The sequence below is a fragment of the Pagrus pagrus genome (genome assembly GCF_965226575.1).
Source record: "Pagrus pagrus genome assembly, chromosome: 4".
NCBI lineage: Eukaryota > Metazoa > Chordata > Actinopteri > Spariformes > Sparidae > Pagrus > Pagrus pagrus.
In genome coordinates, this window is record NC_140188.1 from 12,056,712 (window position 1) to 12,079,709 (window position 22,998).

The 22,998-nt window shown below is 40.4% G+C and overlaps 3 protein-coding genes across 3 annotated transcripts; all 3 read left to right on the forward strand.

Annotated features, from left to right (window-relative positions):
- Window positions 1-104: 104 nt before the first annotated feature.
- Window positions 105-5,363, forward strand: LOC311256485 (extracellular calcium-sensing receptor-like; the record flags this gene model as incomplete). The annotated part of the gene is made up of 8 exons (XM_084351567.1): window positions 105-253; window positions 603-897; window positions 998-1,287; window positions 1,614-1,906; window positions 2,940-3,145; window positions 3,268-3,489; window positions 4,263-4,386; window positions 4,465-5,363. The coding sequence occupies exons 1-8, from the start codon at window positions 147-149 to the stop codon at window positions 5,361-5,363; spliced, it is 2,436 nt and encodes an 811-aa protein (XP_084207693.1). The 5' UTR covers window positions 105-146.
- Window positions 5,364-10,580: 5,217 nt separating this feature from the next.
- On the forward strand, window positions 10,581-15,355 carry LOC311255809 (extracellular calcium-sensing receptor-like; the record flags this gene model as incomplete). The annotated part of the gene is made up of 7 exons (XM_084350459.1): window positions 10,581-10,859; window positions 10,961-11,250; window positions 11,592-11,884; window positions 12,914-13,119; window positions 13,241-13,462; window positions 14,231-14,354; window positions 14,457-15,355. The coding sequence occupies exons 1-7, from the start codon at window positions 10,599-10,601 to the stop codon at window positions 15,353-15,355; spliced, it is 2,295 nt and encodes a 764-aa protein (XP_084206585.1). The 5' UTR covers window positions 10,581-10,598.
- A 1,750-nt stretch (window positions 15,356-17,105) lies between these two features.
- On the forward strand, window positions 17,106-21,877 carry LOC311256494 (extracellular calcium-sensing receptor-like; the record flags this gene model as incomplete). The annotated part of the gene is made up of 7 exons (XM_084351575.1): window positions 17,106-17,390; window positions 17,491-17,780; window positions 18,121-18,413; window positions 19,445-19,650; window positions 19,773-19,994; window positions 20,754-20,877; window positions 20,979-21,877. The coding sequence occupies exons 1-7, from the start codon at window positions 17,130-17,132 to the stop codon at window positions 21,875-21,877; spliced, it is 2,295 nt and encodes a 764-aa protein (XP_084207701.1). The 5' UTR covers window positions 17,106-17,129.
- Window positions 21,878-22,998: the final 1,121 nt, after the last annotated feature.

Consider the following 22,998-nt stretch of genomic DNA (forward strand, 5'->3'; position numbering starts at 1 on the left):
TCTTGTCTCTAAGTTTGTGTGAGCTGAACTCAGCTCTGAAACAAAGCACTGGGCTGACAGAGGAAAGGACTGGTGCTGGGGTCAGCAGTGGGGCCTCATCTGTGAAATGTAAACTCCAGGGTACCACTCGTCTACCTGCATTCTCAATGGATGGTGACTATGTTATTGGTGGTGTTTTTGCCCTTCATCACTACACACACAGACGGGTGCATAATTACACCAGCATGCCTGAGCCACTAAAGTGCACAGGGAGGTTAGTAAGAGGACAAAGTGGTGGATAAGTGGATGTTATACTATATGGGGTTAGAAATGTTTTGCATTGTATGATGTTTTAAAACTTTTGCAAATGTATGTTTCATTACCAGAATAAGAAAAAAAAATTAAGCTATTTTTGATCGACATGTTGACAATTTTTAAATATGTGCATTATGGACTGATATCTAATCCTGTATTTTGAAATATGCTGGTCACTCTGTGATGCACATTTTGTTCACTGATGCAGTGCAGCCATCAGTGATAATTCCCATGAACAGCAGTTCTGCTTAATTGTGTCTTTTCTGTTGAAACTTGATTTGAACAATTAAATTAGTTTCTTTGTGCAGCATTGACTCTCGTGATCTGCGCTTCTCGCTCGCAATGGTCTTCGCCATAGAGGAGATTAACAACAGCACAGAGCTGCTGCCAGGGATCAAACTTGGTTATGAGATCCACGACTCATGTACCACAGTGCCTGTGGCGATGCATGCAACATTTCAGCTTTCAAATGGCCTGGACCCTGTGTTTTACACTGGTGACAATTGCTCACAATCTGGTATGGTGATGGCTATTATTGGCGAGTCTGAGTCTACGCAATCTATCAGCATGTCGCGCATCATCGGGCCCTTCAACATTCCTATAGTAAATATTAAGAATTTGTTCCAAATTATTTCTTCAGTGTCTGCCAGTGCTGATTTTTTTTTCTTTCCTGTAAATTTATTACAATGCTGAATTCTTTTAGGTGAGCCACTTTGCCACTTGTGCTTGCCTGTCTGATAAGCAGTACTACCCGAATTTCTTCAGAACAATCCCCAGTGACCAGTTCCTGATTGATGCAGTGGCCAAACTGCTGAAACACTTTGGCTGGACTTGGATAGGTGCTTTCCGGTCAGATTCAGACTATGGCAATGATGGCATGGCATCTTTCCTGCAGGCAGCACAGAAGGAGGGGATCTGTGTTGAATACTCTGAATCTTTACATCGGACCGACCCACGTAGCAGAATACAGAGAGTAGCTGACGTTATCCGCAGGTTTATGCTTCACTGATTGTGCTTTTGTTATCTGTGCTGCCACTGAACATCTCCACACAAAACCACAAAAAATATGTAATGTTTAAACATAAGACTGGGGACTATTTGATTATCTTAGTGGCAAATTGGGAATGTAGGCCTATATTTCTTCATGAAGTTTGTTCTATTACATGATGAGACCCATACTCTATCTTCAACACAAAAGATAATAATTTGCAAGTAGTCTTATTTTATTAATCAGGTAGCCTAACTCTACATTTTTCTTTGTCTTAAGAATCTTGATAATGTTTTGGTTTAATATAATATTTACTATGATGTCCCTGCAGGTCCACAGCTGTGGTTATTGTGGCAATTTCAGCCACTGCAGAAATAACACTCCTGCTGGGAGAGCTGTCGCTCAAGCCTTCTCCACCTCGCCTTTGGATAGGCACTCACTGGCCTACTAACCAAGAACTGCTCAGGTTCAACTTCTGTGCCGGAGCCATTGGATTTGGCATTCAAGCATCTGTCATCCCAGGTCTAAGAGAATTCTTGCTTGATCTGTCTCCACCTAAAGTGGCTGCCTCTCCAGTGCTCACTGAGTTCTGGGAGGATGCGTTCAACTGCAGGATGGAAAAAAGTGAGAAAGTTGTACATTGCTGACATTCATAGTCCGGTCCATGTGGTTTTGTTATGTTGATTGCCTGTTTGAGGGGGCCTCGTGTGTTAAAATGTAAGCAGTTTCTTTAAGATCAAACACCAGTTTTCTGTTGAGAGGGAAATCTACTGATATCAAAAGAACACAATGGATATATTGTATCCTTCATAAGTGTGACTAATTATGTTATTATATCTTTTGGAAAAACCTGAAAGAGTTTCTTATATAAAAGAAAAATAGATAAAAACAGTTGGCCCTACTTTTAAGTGTATTTTTTACATTTATTAGAACAATATTGATACACACTGTGGAATCACCAAACTCTTAAAAATGCACCACAATGGCCCCTGGGTCCTTAGTACTGTATTGTATTTTCATTTCTTTGATTGTCTTTTCTTTTCTTTCATTTATCTTTCCTGGAGGTGGGTCGTTTGTCGATTCAGATAACAGCATTATTCTTCTATTTATATTTAGACGTTTGAAGAATAACTTTGCTAGAACAGCACACGTTTTAATTCCAATTACTTTTAAGCAGTACTATATGAGTTTCTACAAGGTGTGTTTTTTGTTTGAAATAAATGAAAAGGAAAGCAAAAAAACAATGCACACTCACTATAAAGAATTATATTACATTCTCAGATCATTCATTTATTTGCATTCATTAAAACAGCTGAGGTCAGTATATAATTAATTAAAAAGTTGTGGACATTTTTTTTGCCTTCTGGACTTCACATCATAACACCTGATTACTGATCTGTGTTAACTGGACTTGGTATACATAACCGCCAACACACCTTGAATCAGCTCGAGGAAAGTAGACAAAATCATGTCTGCAAAATTGTATCTAAAATAAGCATTTCTTGTGAATGAATCTGAAAAATATAGATATGCATGTTTCAAGGCATTGTTGACAGTTTCAATAAACAATAGAAAGCATGAATTAAAGATAATCATAGTAAAATCATACATATTGTCAAAGCTAAAAACATGTTCCCCTTCCTTTATGTGCTTTTAGATGCAGCCAAAGGAGAAACTGTGTGTGATGGAACTGAAGACATACAGATGCTACAGAGCTCGTACACTGACACATCTCAGCTCAGAGGCACTAACACAGCGTACAAGGCTGTTTATGCAATAGCACATGCCATTCATAGTGCAGCATGTGAGGATGCAAATTATACAGCTCAGTGTGACAAATTCACTAGGATGGAGTCTGACCAGGTCAATGAAAGCAATTACATGAACATAACCAATGTCATGTTACCACGATAATGTAATTCATTAAATTTAGGTTAACGTTTTCCCTTCTCTACCTCCTTGTCTAGCTTTACTTATCCTCACAGGTTCTTAGCCAGCTTAAAAAAGTGAATTTTTCCCAAAATGGTTATGATGTGTCATTTGATGTCAATGGGGATCCTGTGGCCAGATACGACCTGGTTAACTGGCAACAAAGTGAGAGTGGCAGCATTGAGATGGTGACAGTAGGGCTTTATGATGCATCACTGCCGGAGGGCCAGGAGTTCAGCTTCAACAGGAATCTCACTTGGATGGATGGTGGCAAAAGTGTAAGGAGCCCAACAGCAATAATCTAATACATTAGAATTTCAAATTTGGTGATCTAAAAGGGTACAAAATTTGACACCGGGAAATGCACATGGATCGCTCTGGGGTTTTCGGTAAGTGGACGAAGAGACTGGCTAAAACTTAAATGAAAGGACGAGCTAGAATGATACAGTGACATAGGCTGGTCAGCGCTGGAGGAAGGGCAGTAGGACAACCAGATGGGCGAAGCTGCTAGAAGCTGAATACATTGGCAAAACTTGCAGTAAAGGCAGTACCTCTCACAGATCCCTGCCAGAGGCCAGTGGCAAAGACGGAAATCGTCTGAATGCCGTGAAGTTGAATCTATGAAGGTGGATCCCCTCTGGAGGCCAGAGACAAAGACTGACACCTAACAGACTGGATACTGACAGGCTCGGGGCTAGAGTAGTGCAGGTTAGCTGATTGTGAGAAGAGGAGGCTGCATTGACTTGCTGTTTTGGCCAGCATGCTTGTTGCCGCCATAGTGCAAATTAGCCGACTGAAGGCCTTCATACTGATTTTTGATATATTTGTATCTGTAGAAATATAGTAGACAGTGAGCACTGTGACAGAAGGTCCTTTTTCTATGAACAAGAGTAATTGTTACTGGAAGAAAATAACAATTGCAATACACATATTGGCATTTGACTATTGTTTAATGACGATCTTGAAAATGTGTAATCCAATCCTTTTTTTCAAGGACCTGCATGGCACACCAGAATATGTGTGAGTTTGTTTGTATGTATGTATGTGCCAGGTGCCTGTGTCAGTGTGCAGTGACAGCTGTCCTCCAGGAACTCGTAAAGTGCTTCAGAAAGGAAAACCCATCTGCTGTTATGACTGTATACCGTGTCCTGAGGGAGAGATTAGCAATACTACAGGTATCTTTTTTTTATAATGCATATCTACAACACCAATTGTATTTCTTCTAAAAACCCTTTTTGATTTAATTCTTTCAGATTCCCCCGATTGTTTCCCTTGCTCCAAGGAGTTCTGGCCTAATGCAGAGAGAGACACTTGTTTCCCCAAGCCTGTAGAGTTTCTTTCCTTTGACGAGGTCCTAGGAATCATCCTGGCTGCATTCTCAGTTGGTGGTGCCTGTCTTGCCATTGTAACAATGGCTATCTTATTTTGTCACAGGACATCCCCGATTGTCAGGGCCAACAACTCTGAGCTGAGCTTCCTGCTGCTCTTCTCCCTAACTCTATGTTTCTTATGTTCATTAACTTTCATTGGAGCACCTTCTGATTGGTCCTGCAGGCTACGCCACACAGCATTTGCGATCACCTTTGTCCTCTGTATGTCTTGTGTTCTTGGGAAAACTATAGTCGTGTTAATGGCCTTCAAAGCTACACTCCCAGGTAGTAATGTCATGAAATGGTTCGGCCCTCTACAGCAAAGGATAACTGTCGTATCTTTCACATCTATTCAAGTTTTAATATGTACTATTTGGTTGTGTCTTAGTCCTCCTTTTCGATTTGAAAACCTAACTATATATAAAGAGAGAATCATCCTAGAGTGTGCATTAGGATCAGCTATTGGGTTCTGGGCTGTACTTGGGTACATAGGCCTACTGGCTGGATTTTGCTTAGTGTTAGCTGTCCTAGCCCGGAAACTACCTGATAATTTTAACGAGGCAAAACTGATCACCTTCAGCATGCTGATATTCTGTGCAGTCTGGATCACCTTTATCCCAGCATATGTCAGCTCTCCTGGTAAATTTACTGTGGCTGTGGAGATATTTGCTATTCTGGCCTCCACTTTTGGACTGATACTGTGTATATTTGCTCCAAAGTGTTACATCATATTGTTTAAGCCAGAGAAGAACACCAAGAAACATTTAATGAATAAAAACTAATCCTAAGACATCTGAAGTTTTAAAATTGTTAAGATGGCAATATTAAACCTACAGAAATATAATATTAAATACTCTTGTTGCTACATGCTCTTGCTACATCTTCTTACAATGCATTGTTCTGATGGCAAACCTTGGATCCTGGTATTCACGTGGATGAGACCTCACATACATCACACTCCCAAACATTGTTGCAGTTATGGCGAGAGATAGGTGGTAAGAAATTAGACTAAATGATGTGACCAAACAAAACAAGAAAAAGGAACAAACAACGCCACCCTGGGAATTTCACCCAAGGAATGAATGGAAAGTGCAAGGCACACAGGTAAGTTCACTCATTAAAAGCCATGAGACGTGGTTTGAATGATATGGAAAAAAATAAAATTTTATTAAATAATTCTTTTTTTTTAAAAGTCGTTATCATTCACCCTGAATAAAAAGGGGCTGGAGCCGAGTGAGTGGACGATGACTAGTGCAGTGGGGGTTCCACCAAAAATGAAGAGGTCAACCAAAATCACCCAACATGTGGCACACACATACTGAAGTAAACCCGCTCCCAGGACACAGCAGACGAAACAAGGGGGGAGACACCACCACCAGGACACCAGCACGCCACCACCGGTCTCCAACAACTGAAAAGAAAAATAAACAAATCAATGGACAAATAACAAAACAAAATTAAACAAAGTTAAAACAGTTAAAACACATGGTGAATGAGCGCTCCTGGTAGAGCTACTCCGGACACTGCGCGCGCCGTGAGAGAGGCGGCGGTGGACACAATATGCCAGCCAGAGCAAAGCACGTGAAGCAGACAGCAGCAGCAAGGCAAAGCAGCGTGGAGCAAACAGCAGCGAGGCAAAGCAGCGCGGAGACAAAGCAGCAGCCACCCAAATAAGCTGATTGCAGTTAGTCCTAATCATGGGAAAATACTGTTAGTGTTGCTACATTACCAGAAAAATGCTGTGGTTGCTCGCTACGCTAATACACACATACCTGTTTATGACCAAACCTGGACACACACACACCCACTCGCACAGGAGGAGGGAGGGAGGGAGAGAGGGCTCCGGCCGCTGTCGGCGTTTACCTAAGACCACACTAGCGTTAGCCGTCAGACAGCATCAACTACATTGCCAAAAGAGAGAACACTTACCAAGCCAGAAATACACCACAGCACATACGGGGAGCCCGGAGCAGCGCACAGGCAGTCACCCTACAAAACACAAATGCCGTGAGCCCACAGAGAGAACCAAGTGACCAACGTGGTGAAGCAGCGTGGCGGCCATACCTGTCGGACCAGACAACCTTCGGCCCGGAAGTGATGCACCAGTGACAGGAGCGCAAAAGGAAGAGGCGGTGAAGGATGGCTGCTTTTATGCCAGCCCACATCATGACGGCCACTAGTGGCGCTAACCACAAGCAGTAACACTAAATAACATAGATGGCACAACTATGCTGCTACACAGTCAAGGCCCCCCCCCCATTAGCAACAGTTCCCCCCAAAATGGCAGTGACTCGCACAGCAGGACAAGGGCTTCTGTCACACTGCCAGAACTACTCAGGATGGGCCAAAGAACTTGACAACAAGCTCAAGGTGTTGACCCAGAATCTGAATTCCCCAGATCAAAAAGAGTAGAAATATGCTTTATTTCATTCCAAAAGGTTTTAACCCAGGCTGTTTAGGAAGAGGGAAATTACAAGACTCAAACTGATCAAACTAGTTCTAGCTGTTTTTTTCCCCTGTTCTTTTGTACATGCAAACCTTTTTAAATCAGAAAACTACCAAACAATGCAGAAAAATTATGAAGTGTTTTAAAATTTTCAAATTGTTATAACAAATTTAAATCCCAAGATTCGCGGGTCAGGCATAGGTAATGTAAAAGTCAGGCCACTTGGCACCTCACATGCAACACAATCTTCAATTAAATTTATAAAATAGTTACATTTAAAGGCTATTTATTTTCTATATTTCAGTGTTGTGTTTTGAATATCTTTATTATCTTTTTTCATGACAACTATCATTGAAATGTGATTAAATCACATAAAAAACCCATTGAAGGTGAGAGTTTATTCAAGTTCATATGCATATACAGACCCTTTCCAAAAAATTCGAATATCATGGAAAAGTTTATTTATTTCCATAATTCCATTCAAAAAGTTAAACTTTCATAGATTATAGATTCAGGGCCCACAATTTAAACGATTTCAAGTATTTATTTGTTTATTTGTACATAATTTGTCAGGCCTGGACAGGGAAGGAGGACTCAGAAGCAGATTAAGAGCAATTGGAGCAGGCTTTATTCAAGAATGTGTTTTCTTCACTTGAACTTTAACAAAGTGATTAAACAAATAGGCTATGAGACAAGATCTCTACTCTGTAGGCTAAGTTACAACGAACGGAACAGAAACAGAATCGAGGCAAAATGACCTCAAAGAAAAAGGATAATAAAACAGAAAATCACTCCTGCGGAGGCAAAGAAAAGGGCTGACAACTGAACTACTCTGGCGCAAATGGCTATAAAAAACTATGAACAGAAAATCACTCCAACCGGAGGAAAAGGCTATAAACAGAACTACACTCACGACTGACTATGAAAACACTTAATGAAACAAAAGAGGCACTCCACCGGAGTCATACTTTAACTTGAATCTCAGAAGAAACAATTACAAACAAAAAATCACTCATTAAAGAGGAAGGAAGAAATACAAACTTGATGCGTGGCTTTGAACAGGGCTGTGGAATATGGCTGGGGTGCTGGACGAACCCAAGACACTCTGGCACAGAACAAAGGGAGACACAGACTATCACCGCGCCACCAGACCCCTCACCGCGGTGTGACATAATTTGGGCTTCCAGCTCATAAAACCCACGAAAACAGGAATTAAAAAAATTAGAATACTGTGAAGAAATCACCATTTACTTCTCAGTTTTTGCAGAAAAAAAAGAAAGAAATTAGGATCACATCAAATCAATCAAAATATGGTACTTTCAAAACAATATGTCAATCTTCAATACTTGGTTGGGAATCCCTTTGCCTTAATCACTGCCTCGATGCGACGTGGCATTGAGGCAATCAGCCTGTGGCATTGCCTGGGAGTTATGGAAGCCCAGATTTCCTTGATGCTTGCTATCAGCTCTTCTTTGTTTTTGGGTCTGGTGCCCCTCATTTTCCTCTTGATAATACCCCATAGATTCTCAATGGGGTTTAGGTCCGGCGAGTTGGCTGGCCAGTCAAGCACTGTAATGGCATGGGCATCAAACCAGGTTTTGGTGCTTCTGGCGGTATGGGCAGGGGCCAGGTCCTGCTGGAAGATGAAATCTGCATCTCCATACAGATCCTCAACAGAAGGAATCATGAAGTCCTCTAAAACATTCTGGTAGACTGTTGCGGTGACCTTGGATTTAAGAAAGCAGAGTTTACCAACACCTGCACCGGACATTGCACCCCAAGTCATGACTGACTGTGGATATTTCACACTGGACCTCAAGCAGCTTGGGTTCTGTTCCTCACCCGTCTTCCTCCAAACCCTTGGACCTTGATTCCCGAATGAAAGGCACAATTTACTTTCATCGGAAAAGAGGACCTTGGACCACTGGCCAACAGTCCAGTCCTTCTTCTCCTTGGCCCAGTTGAGACGCTTCCTACATTGGCTCAGGCTCAGAAGTGGCTTGACCCGAGGAACCCGACAGTTGTAGCCCATCTCCCGGATGCGTCTGAATGTGGTGGTTTTTGAAGCTGTGACTCCCGCCTCATTCCACTCTTTCTGGATCTCTGCCAGATTCTTGAATCTTCTCTGTTTGATAATCCGCTGAAGCCCACGGTCATCTCTTCTGCTGGTGCATCTTCTCCTGCCACATTTTGCCCTTCCACTTGACTTTCCATTGAAATGCTTGGACACAGCACTCTGTGAACAGCCAGCCTCCTTAGCTATAAACTTTTGTGGCTTACCCATCCTATGGAGGGTATCAATGATGGTCTTCTGGCCAGTTGTCAAGTCTGCAGTCTTCTCCATATTGAACCGAACTGAGACAATTGAACCAAAGTGAAGCAATTTAATGACTGTGCTAAATTTTTGAATTCCTGTTTTCGTGGGTTTTATGAGCTGGAAGCCCAAATTATGTACAAATAAACAAATAAATACTTGAAATCGTTTAAATTGTGGGCCCTGAATCTATAATCTATGAAAGTTTAACTTTTTGAATGGAATTATGGAAATAAATAAACTTTTCCAGGATATTCAAATTTTTTGGAAAGGGTCTGTATATGTAATACTGTATGTGTTAAAAAGTAAAAACGCACTCAAAAGATATAAGAGGAGGACAAAATTATTATGATATCTGGTATTTACAATAGTTACGTGACAAGAGAGGAAAAGAGACAGGGACTCTTAATGAAAAAAAGTTTTGAAGACTTCATCAAAGACCAAGGGCATCCCCTATCTGATGTATAGTTGGCTGACAGACAGTAGGAGGAGGGAAGCTTTTGTCTGTAAAATCTATATAAACCAGTGGAAACACACACACAGTCTGCTCACATGCAGACACTTGAGTGATGGAAATCTCTGCTCTCTTTATTGGCCTGATCCTGTCTCTTAGTTTGTGTGAGCTGAACTCAGCTCTGAAACAAAGCACTGGGCTTACAGAGGAAAGGACTGGTGTTGGGGTCAGCACTGAGGCCTCATCTGTGAAATGTAAACTCCAGGGTACCACTCGTCTACCTGCATTCTCAATGGATGGTGACTATGTTATTGGTGGTGTTTTTGCCCTTCATCAATACACACACAGACGGGTGCATAATTACACCACCATGCCTGAGTCACTAAAGTGCACAGGGAGGTTAGTAAGAGTGCAAAGTGGTGGATAAGTGGATGTTATACTATATGGGGTTTGAAATGTTTTGCATTGTATAATGTTTCAAAGCTTTTGTATAACATTTAAAACTTTTGCAAATGTATGTTTCATTACCAGAATGAGAAAAATAAAATTAAGCTATTTTTGATCGACATGTTGACAATTTTTAAATATGTGCATTATTGACTGATATCTAATCCTGTGTTTTGAATTATGCTGGTCACTCTGTGATGTACATTTTGTTCACAGATGCAGTGCAGCCATCAGTGATAATTCCCATGAACAGCAGTTCTGCTTAATTGTGTCTTTTCTGTTAAAACTAGATTTGAACAATTAAATTAGTTTCTTTGTGCAGCATTGACTCTCGTGAACTGCGCTTCTCGCTTGCAATGGTCTTCGCCATAGAGGAGATTAACAACAGCACAGAGCTGCTGCCAGGGATCAAACTTGGTTATGAGATCCACGACTCGTGCACCACAGTGCCTGTTGCGATGCATGTGACATTCCAGCTTTCAAATGGCCTGGACCCTGTGTTTTCCACTGTTGACAATTGCTCACAATCTGGTATGGTGATGGCTATTGTTGGCGAGACTGAGTCTACGCAATCTATCAGCATGTCGCGCATCATCGGGCCCTTCAACATTCCTATAGTAAATATTATTAATTTGTTTCAAACTATTTCTTCAGTGTACGCCAGTGCTGATTTTTTTTTTCTTTCCTGTAAATTTATTACAATGCTGAATTCTTTTAGGTGAGCCACTTCGCCACTTGTGCATGCCTGTCTGATAAGCAGTACTACCCGAATTTCTTTAGAACAGTCCCCAGTGACCTGTTCCTGGCTGATGCACTGGCCAAGCTGGTGAAACACTTTGGCTGGACTTGGATAGGTGCTGTCCGGTCAGATTCAGACTATGGCAATGATGGCATGGCATCTTTCCTGCAGGCAGCACAGAAGGAGGGAATCTGTGTTGAATACTCTGAATCTTTACATCGGACCCACCCACGTAGCAGAATACAGAGAGTAGCTGACGTTATCCGCAGGTTTCTGCTTCACTGATTGTGCTTTTGTTGCCTGTGCTGTCACTGAACATCTCCACACAAAACCACAAAAAACATGTAATGTCCAAACATAAGACTGGAGACTATTTGATGATCTTAGTGGCAAATTGGGAATGTAGGCCTATATTTCTTCATCAAGTTTGTTCTATTACATGATGAGACCAATACTCAATCTTCAACACAAAAGATAATAATTTGAAGTGGTCTTTCTCTATCATATTTATTATTTTATTAATCAGGTAGCCTCACTCTCATTTTTCTTTATCTTAAGAATCTTGATAATGTTTTGGTATAATATAATATTTACTATGATGTCCCTGCAGGTCCACAGCTGTGGTCATTGTGGCAATTTCAGCCCCTGCAGAATTAACACTCCTGCTGGGAGAGCTGTCGCTTAAGCCTTCTCCATCTCGCCAGTGGATAGGCAGTTACTGGCCTACTAAACAAGAACTGCTGAAGTTCAACTTCTGTACCGGAGTCATTGGATTTGGCATTCAAACATCTGTCATCCCAGGTCTAAGAGAATTCTTGCTGGATCTGTCTCCAACTAAAGTGGCTGCCTCTCCAGTGCTCACTGAGTTCTGGGAGGATGCGTTCAACTGCAGGATGGAAAAAAGTGAGAAAGTTGTACATTGCTGACATTCATAGTCGGGTCTATGTGGTTGTGTTTTGTTGATTGTCTGTTTGAGGGGGCCTCCTGTGTTAAAATGTAAGCAGCTTCTTTAAGATCAAACCCCAGTTTTCCGTTGAGAGGGAAATCTGCTGATAGCAAAAAAACACAATGGACATATTTTTTCCTTTACAAGTGTGACTAATTATGTTATTATATATTTTGGCAAAAACTGAAAGAGTTTCTTATACAAAAGAAAAATAGATAAAAACAGTTGACCCTACTTTTAAGTCTATTTTTTACATTCATTAGAACAATATTGATACACTGTGTGGAATCACCAAACTCTTAAAAATGCACCACAATGGCCCCTGGGCTCTTAGTACTGTATTGTATTTTAATTTCTGTGATTTTCTTAGCTTTTCTTTTATTTAATTTTTCTGGAGGTGGGTCGTTTGTCTCTTCAGATAACAGCATTATTCTTCTATTTATATTCAGACGTTTGAAGAATAACTTTGCTAGAACAAAACACGTTTTAATTCTAATTACATTTAAGTAGTACTATATGAGTTTCTACAAGGTATGTTTTGTGGTTGAAATAAATGAAAAGGAAAGCAAAAAATACTTTTACACTAATTCGAAAGAATTATATGACATTCTCAGATCATATATTTATGTGCACTTACTAAAACAGCTGAGGTCAGTATGTAATTAATTAAAAAGTTGTGGACATTTTTTTGCCTTTTGGACTTCACATCATAACATCTGATTACTGATCTATGTCACCTGGACTTGGTATACATGAACGTCAACACAGCATGAATCAGCTTGAGGAAAGTAGACGAAAGCATGTCTGCAAAATTGTATGTAAAATAAGCATTTCTTATGAATAAATCAGAAAAATATAGATACACGTTTCAAGGTGTTGTTGACAGTTTAAATACAAAATGGAAATCATGAATTAAAGATAATCATAGTAAAATCATACATATTGTCAAACTAAAAACATGTTCCCTTTCCTTTATGTGCTTTTAGATGCAGCCAAAGAAGAAACTGTGTGTGATGGAACTGAAGACATTCAGATGCTACAGAGCTCGTACACTGACACATCTCAGCTCAGAGGCACTAACACAGTGTACAAGGCTGTTTATGCAATAGCACATGCCATTCATAGTGCAGCATGTGAGGACGCAAATTATACAGCTCAGTGTGACAAATTCACTAGGATGGAGTCTGACCAGGTCAATGAACATGATTATATGAACATAACCAATGTCATGCTACTACGATCATGTAATTTATAAAATTAAGGTTAACGTTTTCCCTTCTCCACCTCCTTGTCTAATTTGCTTATCCTCACAGGTTCTTAGCCAGCTTAAAAAAGTGAATTTTTCCCAAAATGGTCATGATGTGTCATTTGATGTCAATGGCGATCCTGTGGCCAGATATGACCTGGTTAACTGGCAACAAAGTGAGAGTGGCAGCATTGAGATGGTGACAGTAGGGCTTTATGATGCATCACTGCCGGAGGGCCAGGAGTTGCGCATCAACAGGAATCTCACTTGGATGGATGGTGGCAAACATGTAAGGAGCCCAAAAGCAATAATCTTATACATTAGAATTTCAAATTTGGTGATCTAAAAGGGTACAAAATTTGACACCGGAAAATGCACATGGATCGCTCTGGGGTTTGGGTAAGGGGACGAAGAGACTGGCTAAAACTAAAATGAAAGGACCAGCTAGAATGATGCAGTGACATAGGCTGGTCAGCGCTGGAGGAAGGGCAGTAGGACAACCGGATGGGCGAAGCTACTAGAAGCTGAATAAATTGGCAAAACTGGCAGTAAAGGCAGTACCTCTCACAGGACCCTGCCAGAGATCAGTGGCAAAGACGGAAATCCTGTGAATGCCGGGAAAGAGAGTCTATGAAGGTGTATCCCCTTTGTAGGCCAGAGACAAAGACTGACACCTAACAGACTGGACACTGACAGGCTGGGGGCTAGAATGGTGCAGGTTAGCTAATTGTGAGAATAGGAGGCTGCAGTGACTTGCTGTTTTGGCCAGCATGCTTGTTGCCGCCATGGTGCAAATTAGCTGACTGAAGGATTTCATACTGATATTTAATATATATATATATGTAGAAATATAGCAGACAGTAAGCAGTGTAACAGAAAGGCCCTTTTCTATGAACAAGAGTAATTGTTACTGGAAGAAAATAACCATTGCAATACACATATTGGCGTTTGACTATTGTTTAAAGAGGATCTTGAAAATGTGTAATCCAATCCTTTTATTCAAGGACCTGCATGGCACACCAGAATATGTGTGAGTTTGTTTGTGTGTATGTACCAGGTGCCTGTGTCAGTGTGCAGTGAAAGCTGTCCTCCAGGAACTCGTAAAGTGCTTCAAAAAGGAAAACCCATATGCTGTTATGACTGTATACCGTGTCCTGAGGGAGAGATTAGCAATACTACAGGTATGTTTTTTATTTTTTAATTTTCTTCTTTTTTAATTTTTTTAAGATATGTCTACAACATCAACTTTATTACTGCTAAAAGACCTCTCCTATTCATTTCAGATTCCCTTGATTGTTTCCCTTGCCCCAAGGAGTTCTGGCCTAATGCAGAGAGAGACACTTGTTTCCCCAAGCCTGTAGAGTTTCTTTCCTTTGACGAGGTCCTAGGAATCATCCTGGCTGCATTCTCGGTTGCTGGTGCCTGTCTTGCCATTGTAACAACGGCTATCTTCTTTTGTCACAGGACATCCCCGATTGTCAGGGCCAACAACTCTGAGCTGAGCTTCCTGCTGCTCTTCTCCCTGACTCTATGTTTCTTATGTTCATTAACTTTCATTGGAGCACCCTCTGATTGGTCCTGCAGGCTAAGCCACACAGCATTTGGGATCACCTTCGTCCTCTGTATGTCTTGTGTTCTTGGGAAAACCATAGTCGTGTTAATGGCCTTCAAAGCTACACTCCCAGGTAGGAATGTCATGAAATGGTTCGGCCCTCTACAGCAAAGGATAACTGTAGTATCTTTCACATTTATTCAAATTTTAATATGTACTATTTGGTTGTGTCTTAGTCCTCCTTTTCGATTCGAAAACCTAACTATATATAAGGAGAGAATCATCCTAGAGTGTGCATTAGGATCAGCTATTGGGTTCTGGGTTGTACTCGGGTACATAGGCCTACTGGCTGGATTTTGCTTAGTCTTAGCTGTCCTAGCCCGGAAACTACCTGATAATTTTAACGAGGCAAGACTGATCACCTTCAGCATGCTGATATTCTGTGCAGTCTGGATCACCTTTATCCCAGCGTATGTCAGCTCTCCTGGTAAATTTACAGTGGCTGTGGAGATATTTGCTATTCTGGCCTCCAGTTTTGGACTGATACTGTGTATATTTGCTCCAAAGTGTTACATCATATTGTTTAAGCCAGAGAAGAACACCAAGAAACATTTAATGAACAAAAACTAATCCTAAGACATCTGAGGTTTTAAAATTGTTAAGATGGCAATATTAAACCGACTGAAATATAATATTAAATACTCTTGTTGCTACATGCTCTTGCTACATCTTCTTACAATGTATTGTTCTGCTGGCAAACCTTGGGTCCTGGCATTCATGTGGATGAGACCTCACATACATCACACTCCCAAACATTGTTGCAGTCAAGGCCCCCCCATTAGCAACGGTTGCCCCCCAATGGCAGTGACTCTCACAGCAAGACAAGGGGTTCTGTCACACTGCCAAAACTACTCAGGATGGGCCAAAGAACTTGACAAAAAGCTCAAGGTGTTGACCCAGAATCCAAATTCCCCAGATCAAAAAGAGTAGAAATATGCTTTTACTTATTCCAAAGGTTTTAACCCAGGCTGTTTAGGAAGAGGGAAATTACAAGACTCAAACTGATCAAACTAGTTCTAAGATTAAAAGTTGCATTGTTTTTTCCCCTGTACTCTTGTTTCTTTTTAAAATCAGAAAACTACTAAACAATGCAGAAAAATTAGAAAGAGTTTTAAATTTTTCAAATTGTTATAACAAATTTAAATTCCAAGATTCGCGGGTCAGGCATAGGTAATGTAAAAGTCAGGCCACTTGGCACCTCACATGCAACACAATCTTCAATTAAATCAATACAATGTTTACATTTAAAGGCTATTTATTTTCTATATTTCAGTGTTGTGTTTTTAATTTTTTTTTTATTTAATTTTTTTTACGACAATTGTCATTGAAATGTGATTAAATCACATAAAAAACCCATTGAATGTGAGAGTTTATTCAAGTTTATATGCATATGTATGCAATATGCGTTAAAACAAGGCACTCAAAAGATATGAGAGGAGGACAAAATTATTATGAGAGGAATAGAGACAGGGACTCTTAATGGAAGAAACTCTACATGTGGCTAAAAAGTTGAAGGCTTTATCGAAGACCAAGGGCATCCTCTATCTGATGTATAGTTGGCTGACAGAGAGTAGGAGGAGGGAAGCTTTTGTCTGTAAAATCTATATAAACCAGTGGAAACACACACACAGTCTGCTCACATGCAGACACTTGAGTGATGGAAGTCTCTGCTCTCTTTATTGGCCTGATCTTGTCTCTGAGTTTGTGTGAGCTGAACTCAGCTCTGAAACAAAGCACTGGGCTTACAGAGGAAAGGACTGGTGCTAGGGTCAGCACTGAGGCCCCATCTGTGAAATGTAAACTCCAGGGTACCACTCGTCTACCTGCATTCTCAATGGATGGTGACTATGTTATTGGTGGTGTTTTTGCCCTTCATCACTACACACACATACGGGTGCATAATTACACCACCATGCCTGAGTCACTAAAGTGCACAGGGAGGTTAGTAAGAGGACAAAGTGGTGGATAAGTGGATGTTATACTATATGGGGTTAGAAATGTTTTGCATTGTATAATGTTTCAAAGCTTTTGTATAATATTTAAAACTTTTGCAAATGCATGTTTCATTACCAGAATAAGAAAAAAAAATTAAGCCATTTTTGATCGACGTGTTGACTATTTTTAAATATGTGCATTATGGACTGATATCTAATCCTGTGTTTTGAATTATGCTGGTCACTCTGTGATGTACACTTTGTTCACAGATGCAGTGCAGCCATCAGTGATAATTCCCATGAACAGCAGTTCTGCTTTATTGTGTATTTTCTGTTAAAACTAGATTTGAACAATTAAATTAGTTTCTTTGTGCAGCATTGACTCTCGTGAACTGCGCTTCTCGCTCGCAATGGTCTTCGCCATCGAGGAGATTAACAACAGCACAGAGCTGCTACCAGGGATCAAACTTGGCTATGAGATCCACGACTCGTGCACCACAGTGCCTGTGGCGATGCATGCGACATTCCAGCTTTCAAATGGCCTGGACCCGGTGTTTTACACTGGTGACAATTGCTCACAATCTGGTATGGTGATGGCTATTGTTGGCGAGTCAGAGTCTACGCAATCTATCAGCATGTCGCGCATCATCGGGCCCTTCAACATTCCTATAGTAAATATTATGAATTTGTTTCAAACTATTTCTTCAGTGTCCGCCAGTGCTGATTTGTTATTGTTTCCTGTAAATTTATTGCAATGCGGAATTCTTTTAGGTGAGCCACTTTGCCACTTGTGCATGCCTGTCTGATAAGCAGCAGTACCCAAATTTCTTTAGAACAGTCCCCAGTGACCTGTTCTTGGCTGATGCACTGGTCAAGCTGGTGAAACGCTTTGGCTGGACTTGGATAGGTGCTTTCCGGTCAGATTCAGACTATGGCAATGATGGCATGGCATCTTTCCTGCAGGCAGCACAGAAGGAGGGGGTCTGTGTTGAATACTCTGAATCTTTACATCGGACCGACCCACGTAGCAGAATACAGAGAGTAGCTGACGTTATCCGCAGGTTTCTGCTTCACTATGCGCTTTTGTTGCCTGTGCTGTCACTGAACATCTCCACACAAAACCACAAAAAACATGTAGTGTTCAAACATAAGACTGGAGACTATTTGGTTATCTTAGTGGCAAATTGGGAATGTAGGCCTATTTTTCTTCATGAACTTTGTTCTATTACATGATGAGACCCATTCTCTATATTCAACACAAAAGATAATAATTTGCAAGTAGTCTTTCCCTATCATATTTGTTATTTTATTAATCAGGAAGCCTAACTCTCATTTTTCTTTATCTTAAGAATCTTGATGATGTTTTGGTATAATATAATATTTACTATGATGTCCCTGCAGGTCCACAGCTGTGGTTATTGTGGCAATTTCAGCCACTGCAGAATTAACACTCCTGCTGGGAGAGCTGTCACGTGAGCCTTCTCCACCTCGCCAGTGGATAGGCAGTTACTGGCCAACTAACCAAGAACTGCTGAAGTTCAACTTCTGTGCCGGTACCATTGGATTCGGCATTCAAAAATCTGTCAACCCAGGTCTAAGAGAATTCTTGCTGGATCTGTCTCCAACTAAAGTGGCTGCCTCTCCAGTGCTCACTGAGTTCTGGGAGGATGCGTTCAACTGCAGGATGGAAAAAAGTGAGAAAGTTGTACATTGCTGACATTCATAGTCGGGTCTATGTGGTTGTGTTTTGTTGATTGTCTGTTTGAGGGGGCCTCCTGTGTTAAAATGTAGGCAGCTTATTTAAGATCAAACCCCAGTTTTCCGTTGAGAGGGAAATCTACTGATATCAAAAGAACACAATGGATATATTTTATCCTTTATAAGTGTGACTAATTATGCTATTGTATCTTTTGGCAAAAACTGAAAGAGTTTCTTATATAAAAGAAAATAGATAAAAACAGTTGGCCCTACTTTTAAGTGTATTTTTTACATTTATTAGAACAATATTGATACACACTGTGGAATCACCAAACTCTTAAAAATGCACCACAATAGCCCCTGGGCTCTTAGTACTGTATTGTATTTTCATTTCTTTGATTTTCTTTTCTTTTCTTTTAATTACTTTTCTGGGAGGTGGGTCCTTTGTCGATTCAGATAACAGCATTATTCTTCTTTTCATATTTAGACATTTGAAGAATAACTTTGCTAGAACAGCGCACATTTTAATCCCAATTACATTTAAGTAGTACTATATGAGTTTCTACAAGGTATGTTTTGTGGTTGAAATAAATGAAAAGGAAAGCAAAAAAGAATTTTACACTCATTAGAAAGAATTATATTAAATTCACAGAATATTTATTTATTTACGCTTATTAAAACAGCTGAGGTCAGTATGTAATTAATTAAAAAGTCGTGGCCATTTTTTTGCCTTTTGGACTTCACATCATAACATCTGATTACTGATCTGTGTTAACTGGACTTGGTATACATGAACGCCAACACAGCATGAATCAGCTTGAGGAAAGTAGACGAAAGCATGTCTGCAAAATTGTATGTAAAATAAGTATTTATTATGAATAAATCTGAAAAATATAGATACGCATGTTTCAAGGCATTGTTGACAGTTTAAATAAAAAATAGAAATCATGAATTAAAAATAATCATAGTAAAATCATACATATTGTCAAAGCTAAAATCATGTTCCCCTTCCTTTGTGTGCTTTTAGATGCAGCCAAACAAGAAACTGTGTGTGATGGAACTGAAGACATTCAGACGCTTCAGAGCTCGTACACTGACACATCTCAGCTCAGAGGCACTAACACAGTGTACAAGGCTGTTTATGCAATAGCACATGCCATTCATAGTGCAGCGTGTGAGGATGCAAATTCTACAGCTCAGTGTGACAAATTCAGTAGGATGGAGTCTGACCAGGTCAATGAAAGCAATTACATGAACATAACCAATGTCATGTTACCACGATAATGTAATTCATTAAATTTAGGTTAACGTTTTCCCTTCTCTACCTCCTTGTCTAGCTTTACTTATCCTCACAGGTTCTTAGCCAGCTTAAAAAAGTGAATTTTTCCCAAAATGGTTATGATGTGTCATTTGATGTCAATGGGGATCCTGTGGCCAGATACGACCTGGTTAACTGGCAACAAAGTGAGAGTGGCAGCATTGAGATGGTGACAGTAGGACTTTATGATGCATCACTGCCGGAGGGCCAGGAGTTGCGCATCAACAGGAATATCACTTGGATGGATGGTGACAAACGTGTAAGGAGACCATCAGTAATAGTCTAATACATTAGAATTTCAAATTTGGTGATCTAAAAGGGTACAAAATTTGACACCGGAAAATGCACATGATTCGCTCTGGGGTTTGGGTAAGGGGACGAAGAGACTGGCTAAAGCTAAAATGAAAGGACGAGCTAGAATGATACAGTGACATAGGCTGGTCAGCGCTGGAGGAAGGGCAGTAGGACAACCGGATGGGCGAAGCTACTAGAAGCTCAAAAAATTGGCAAAACTGGCAGTACTTCTCACAGGACCCTGCCAGAGGCCAGTGGCAAAGACGGAAATCCTGTGAAAGCCGGGAAGGAGAGTCTACGAAGGCGGATCCTCTCTGCAGGCCAGAGACAAAGACTGACACCTAACAGACTTGACACTGACAGGCTGGGGGCTAGAATGGTGCAGGTTAGCTGATTGTGAGAAGAGGAGGCTGCAGTGACTTGCTGTTTTGGCCAACATGCATGTTGCAGCCATGGTGCAAATTAGCCGACTGAAGGCTTTCATACTGATTTTTAACATATTTGTATATGTAGAAATATAGTAGACAGTAAGCACTGTGACAGAAGGGCCTTTTTCTATGAACAAGAGTAATTGGTACTGTAAGAAAATAACAATTGCAATACACATATTGGCATTTGACTATCGTTTAAAGAGGATCTTGAAAATGTGTAATCCAATCCTTTTATTCAAGGACCTGCATGGCACACCAGAATATGTGTGAGTTTGTTTGTATGTATGTACCAGGTGCCTGTGTCAGTGTGCAGTGAAAGCTGTCCTCCAGGAACTCGTAAAGTGCTTCAAAAAGGAAAACCCATATGCTGTTATGACTGTATACCTTGTCCTGAGGGAGAGATTAGCAATACTACAGGTATGTTTTTTCTTTTTAATTTTCTTCCTTTTTAATTATTTTAAGACATGTCTACAACATCAACTTTATTACTGCTAAAAGCCCTCTCCTATTCATTTCAGATTCCCCCGATTGTTTTCCTTGCCCCAAGGTGTTCTGGCCTAATGCAGAGAGAGACACTTGTTTCCCCAAGCCTGTAGAGTTTCTTTCCTTTGACGAGGTCCTAGGAATCATCCTGGCTGCATTCTCAGTTGGTGGTGCCTGTCTTGCCATTGTAACAACGGCTATCTTCTTTCGTCACAGGACATCCCCAATTGTCAGGGCCAACAACTCTGAGCTGAGCTTCCTGCTGCTCTTCTCCCTGACTCTATGTTTCTTGTGTTCATTAACTTTCATTGGAGCACCCTCTGATTGGTCCTGCAGGCTACGCCACACAGCATTTGCGATCACCTTTGTCCTCTGTATGTCTTGTGTTCTTGGGAAAACCATAGTCGTGTTAATGGCCTTCAAAGCTACACTTCCAGGTAGTAATGTCATGAAATGGTTCGGCCCTCTACAGCAAAGGATAACTGTAGTATCTTTCACATTTATTCAAATTTTAATATGTACTATTTGGTTGTGTCTTAGTCCTCCTTTTCGATTCGAAAACCTAACTATATATAAGGAGAGAATCATCCTAGAGTGTGCATTAGGATCAGCTATTGGGTTCTGGGTTGTACTCGGGTACATAGGCCTACTGGCTGGATTTTGCTTAGTGTTAGCTGTCCTAGCCCGGAAACTGCCTGATAATTTTAACGAGGCCAAGCTGATCACCTTCAGCATGCTGATATTTTGTGCAGTCTGGATCACCTTTATCCCAGCGTATGTCAGCTCTCCTGGGAAATTTACTGTGGCTGTGGAGATATTTGCCATTCTGGCCTCCAGTTTTGGACTAATACTGTGTATATTTGCTCCAAAGTGTTACATCATATTGTTTAAGCCAGAGAAGAACACCAAGAAACATTTAATGAATAAAAACTAATCCTAAGACATCTGAGGTTTTTAAATTGTTAAGATGGCAACACTAAACCGACTGACATATAATGTTAAATACACTTGTTGCTGCATGCTCTTGCTACATCTTGGTACAATGCATTGTTCTGCTGGCAAACCTTGGGTCCTGGCATTCATGTGGATGAGATCTCACATACATCACACTCCCAAACATTGTTGCAGTCAAGGCCCCCCCATTAGCAACGGTTGCTCCCCAATGGCAGTGACTCTCACAGCAGGACAAGGGGTTCTGTCACACTGCCAGAACTACTCAGGATGGGCCAAAGAACCTGACAAAAAGCTCAAGGTGTTGACCCAGAATCCAAATTCCCCAGATCAAAAAGAGTAGAAATATGCTTTTACTTCATTCAAAAGGTTTTAACCCAGTCTGTTTAGGAAGAGGGAAATTACACGACTCAAACTGATCAAACTAGTTCTCAGATTAAAAGTTGCAGTGTTTTTTTCCCCTGTTCTTTTGAACATTCAATGTTTCTTTTTTAAAATCAGCAAACTACTAAACAATGCAGAAAAATTATGAAGTGTTTTAAATTTTTCAGATTGTTCTTATTAATTTAAATTCCAAGATTCACGGGTCAGGTATAGGGAATATAAAAGTCAGGCTACTTGGCACTTCACATGCAACACAATCTTCAATCAAATGAATAAAACATTTACATTTAAAGGCTATTTATTTTCTATATTTCAGTGTTGTGTTTTGAATATGTTTTTATTATCTTTTTTCATGACAATTGTCATTGAAATGTGATTAAATTACATAAAAAAACCCATTGAAGGTGAGCGTTTATTCAAGTTTATATGCATATATGTAATATGTGTTAAAACAATGCACTAAAAAGATATAGGAGGAGGACGAAATTATTATGATATCTGGTATTTACAATAGTTACTTGACAAGAGAGGAAAAGAGACAGGGACTCTTAATGGAAGAAACTCCACATGTGGCTAAAAAGTTGAAGACTTCATCAAAGACCAAGGGCATCCTCCCTCTGATGTATAGTTGGCTGACAGAGAGTAGGAGGAGGGAAGCTTTTGTCTGTAAAATCTATATAAACCAGTGGAAACACAAACACAGTCTGCTCACATGCAGAC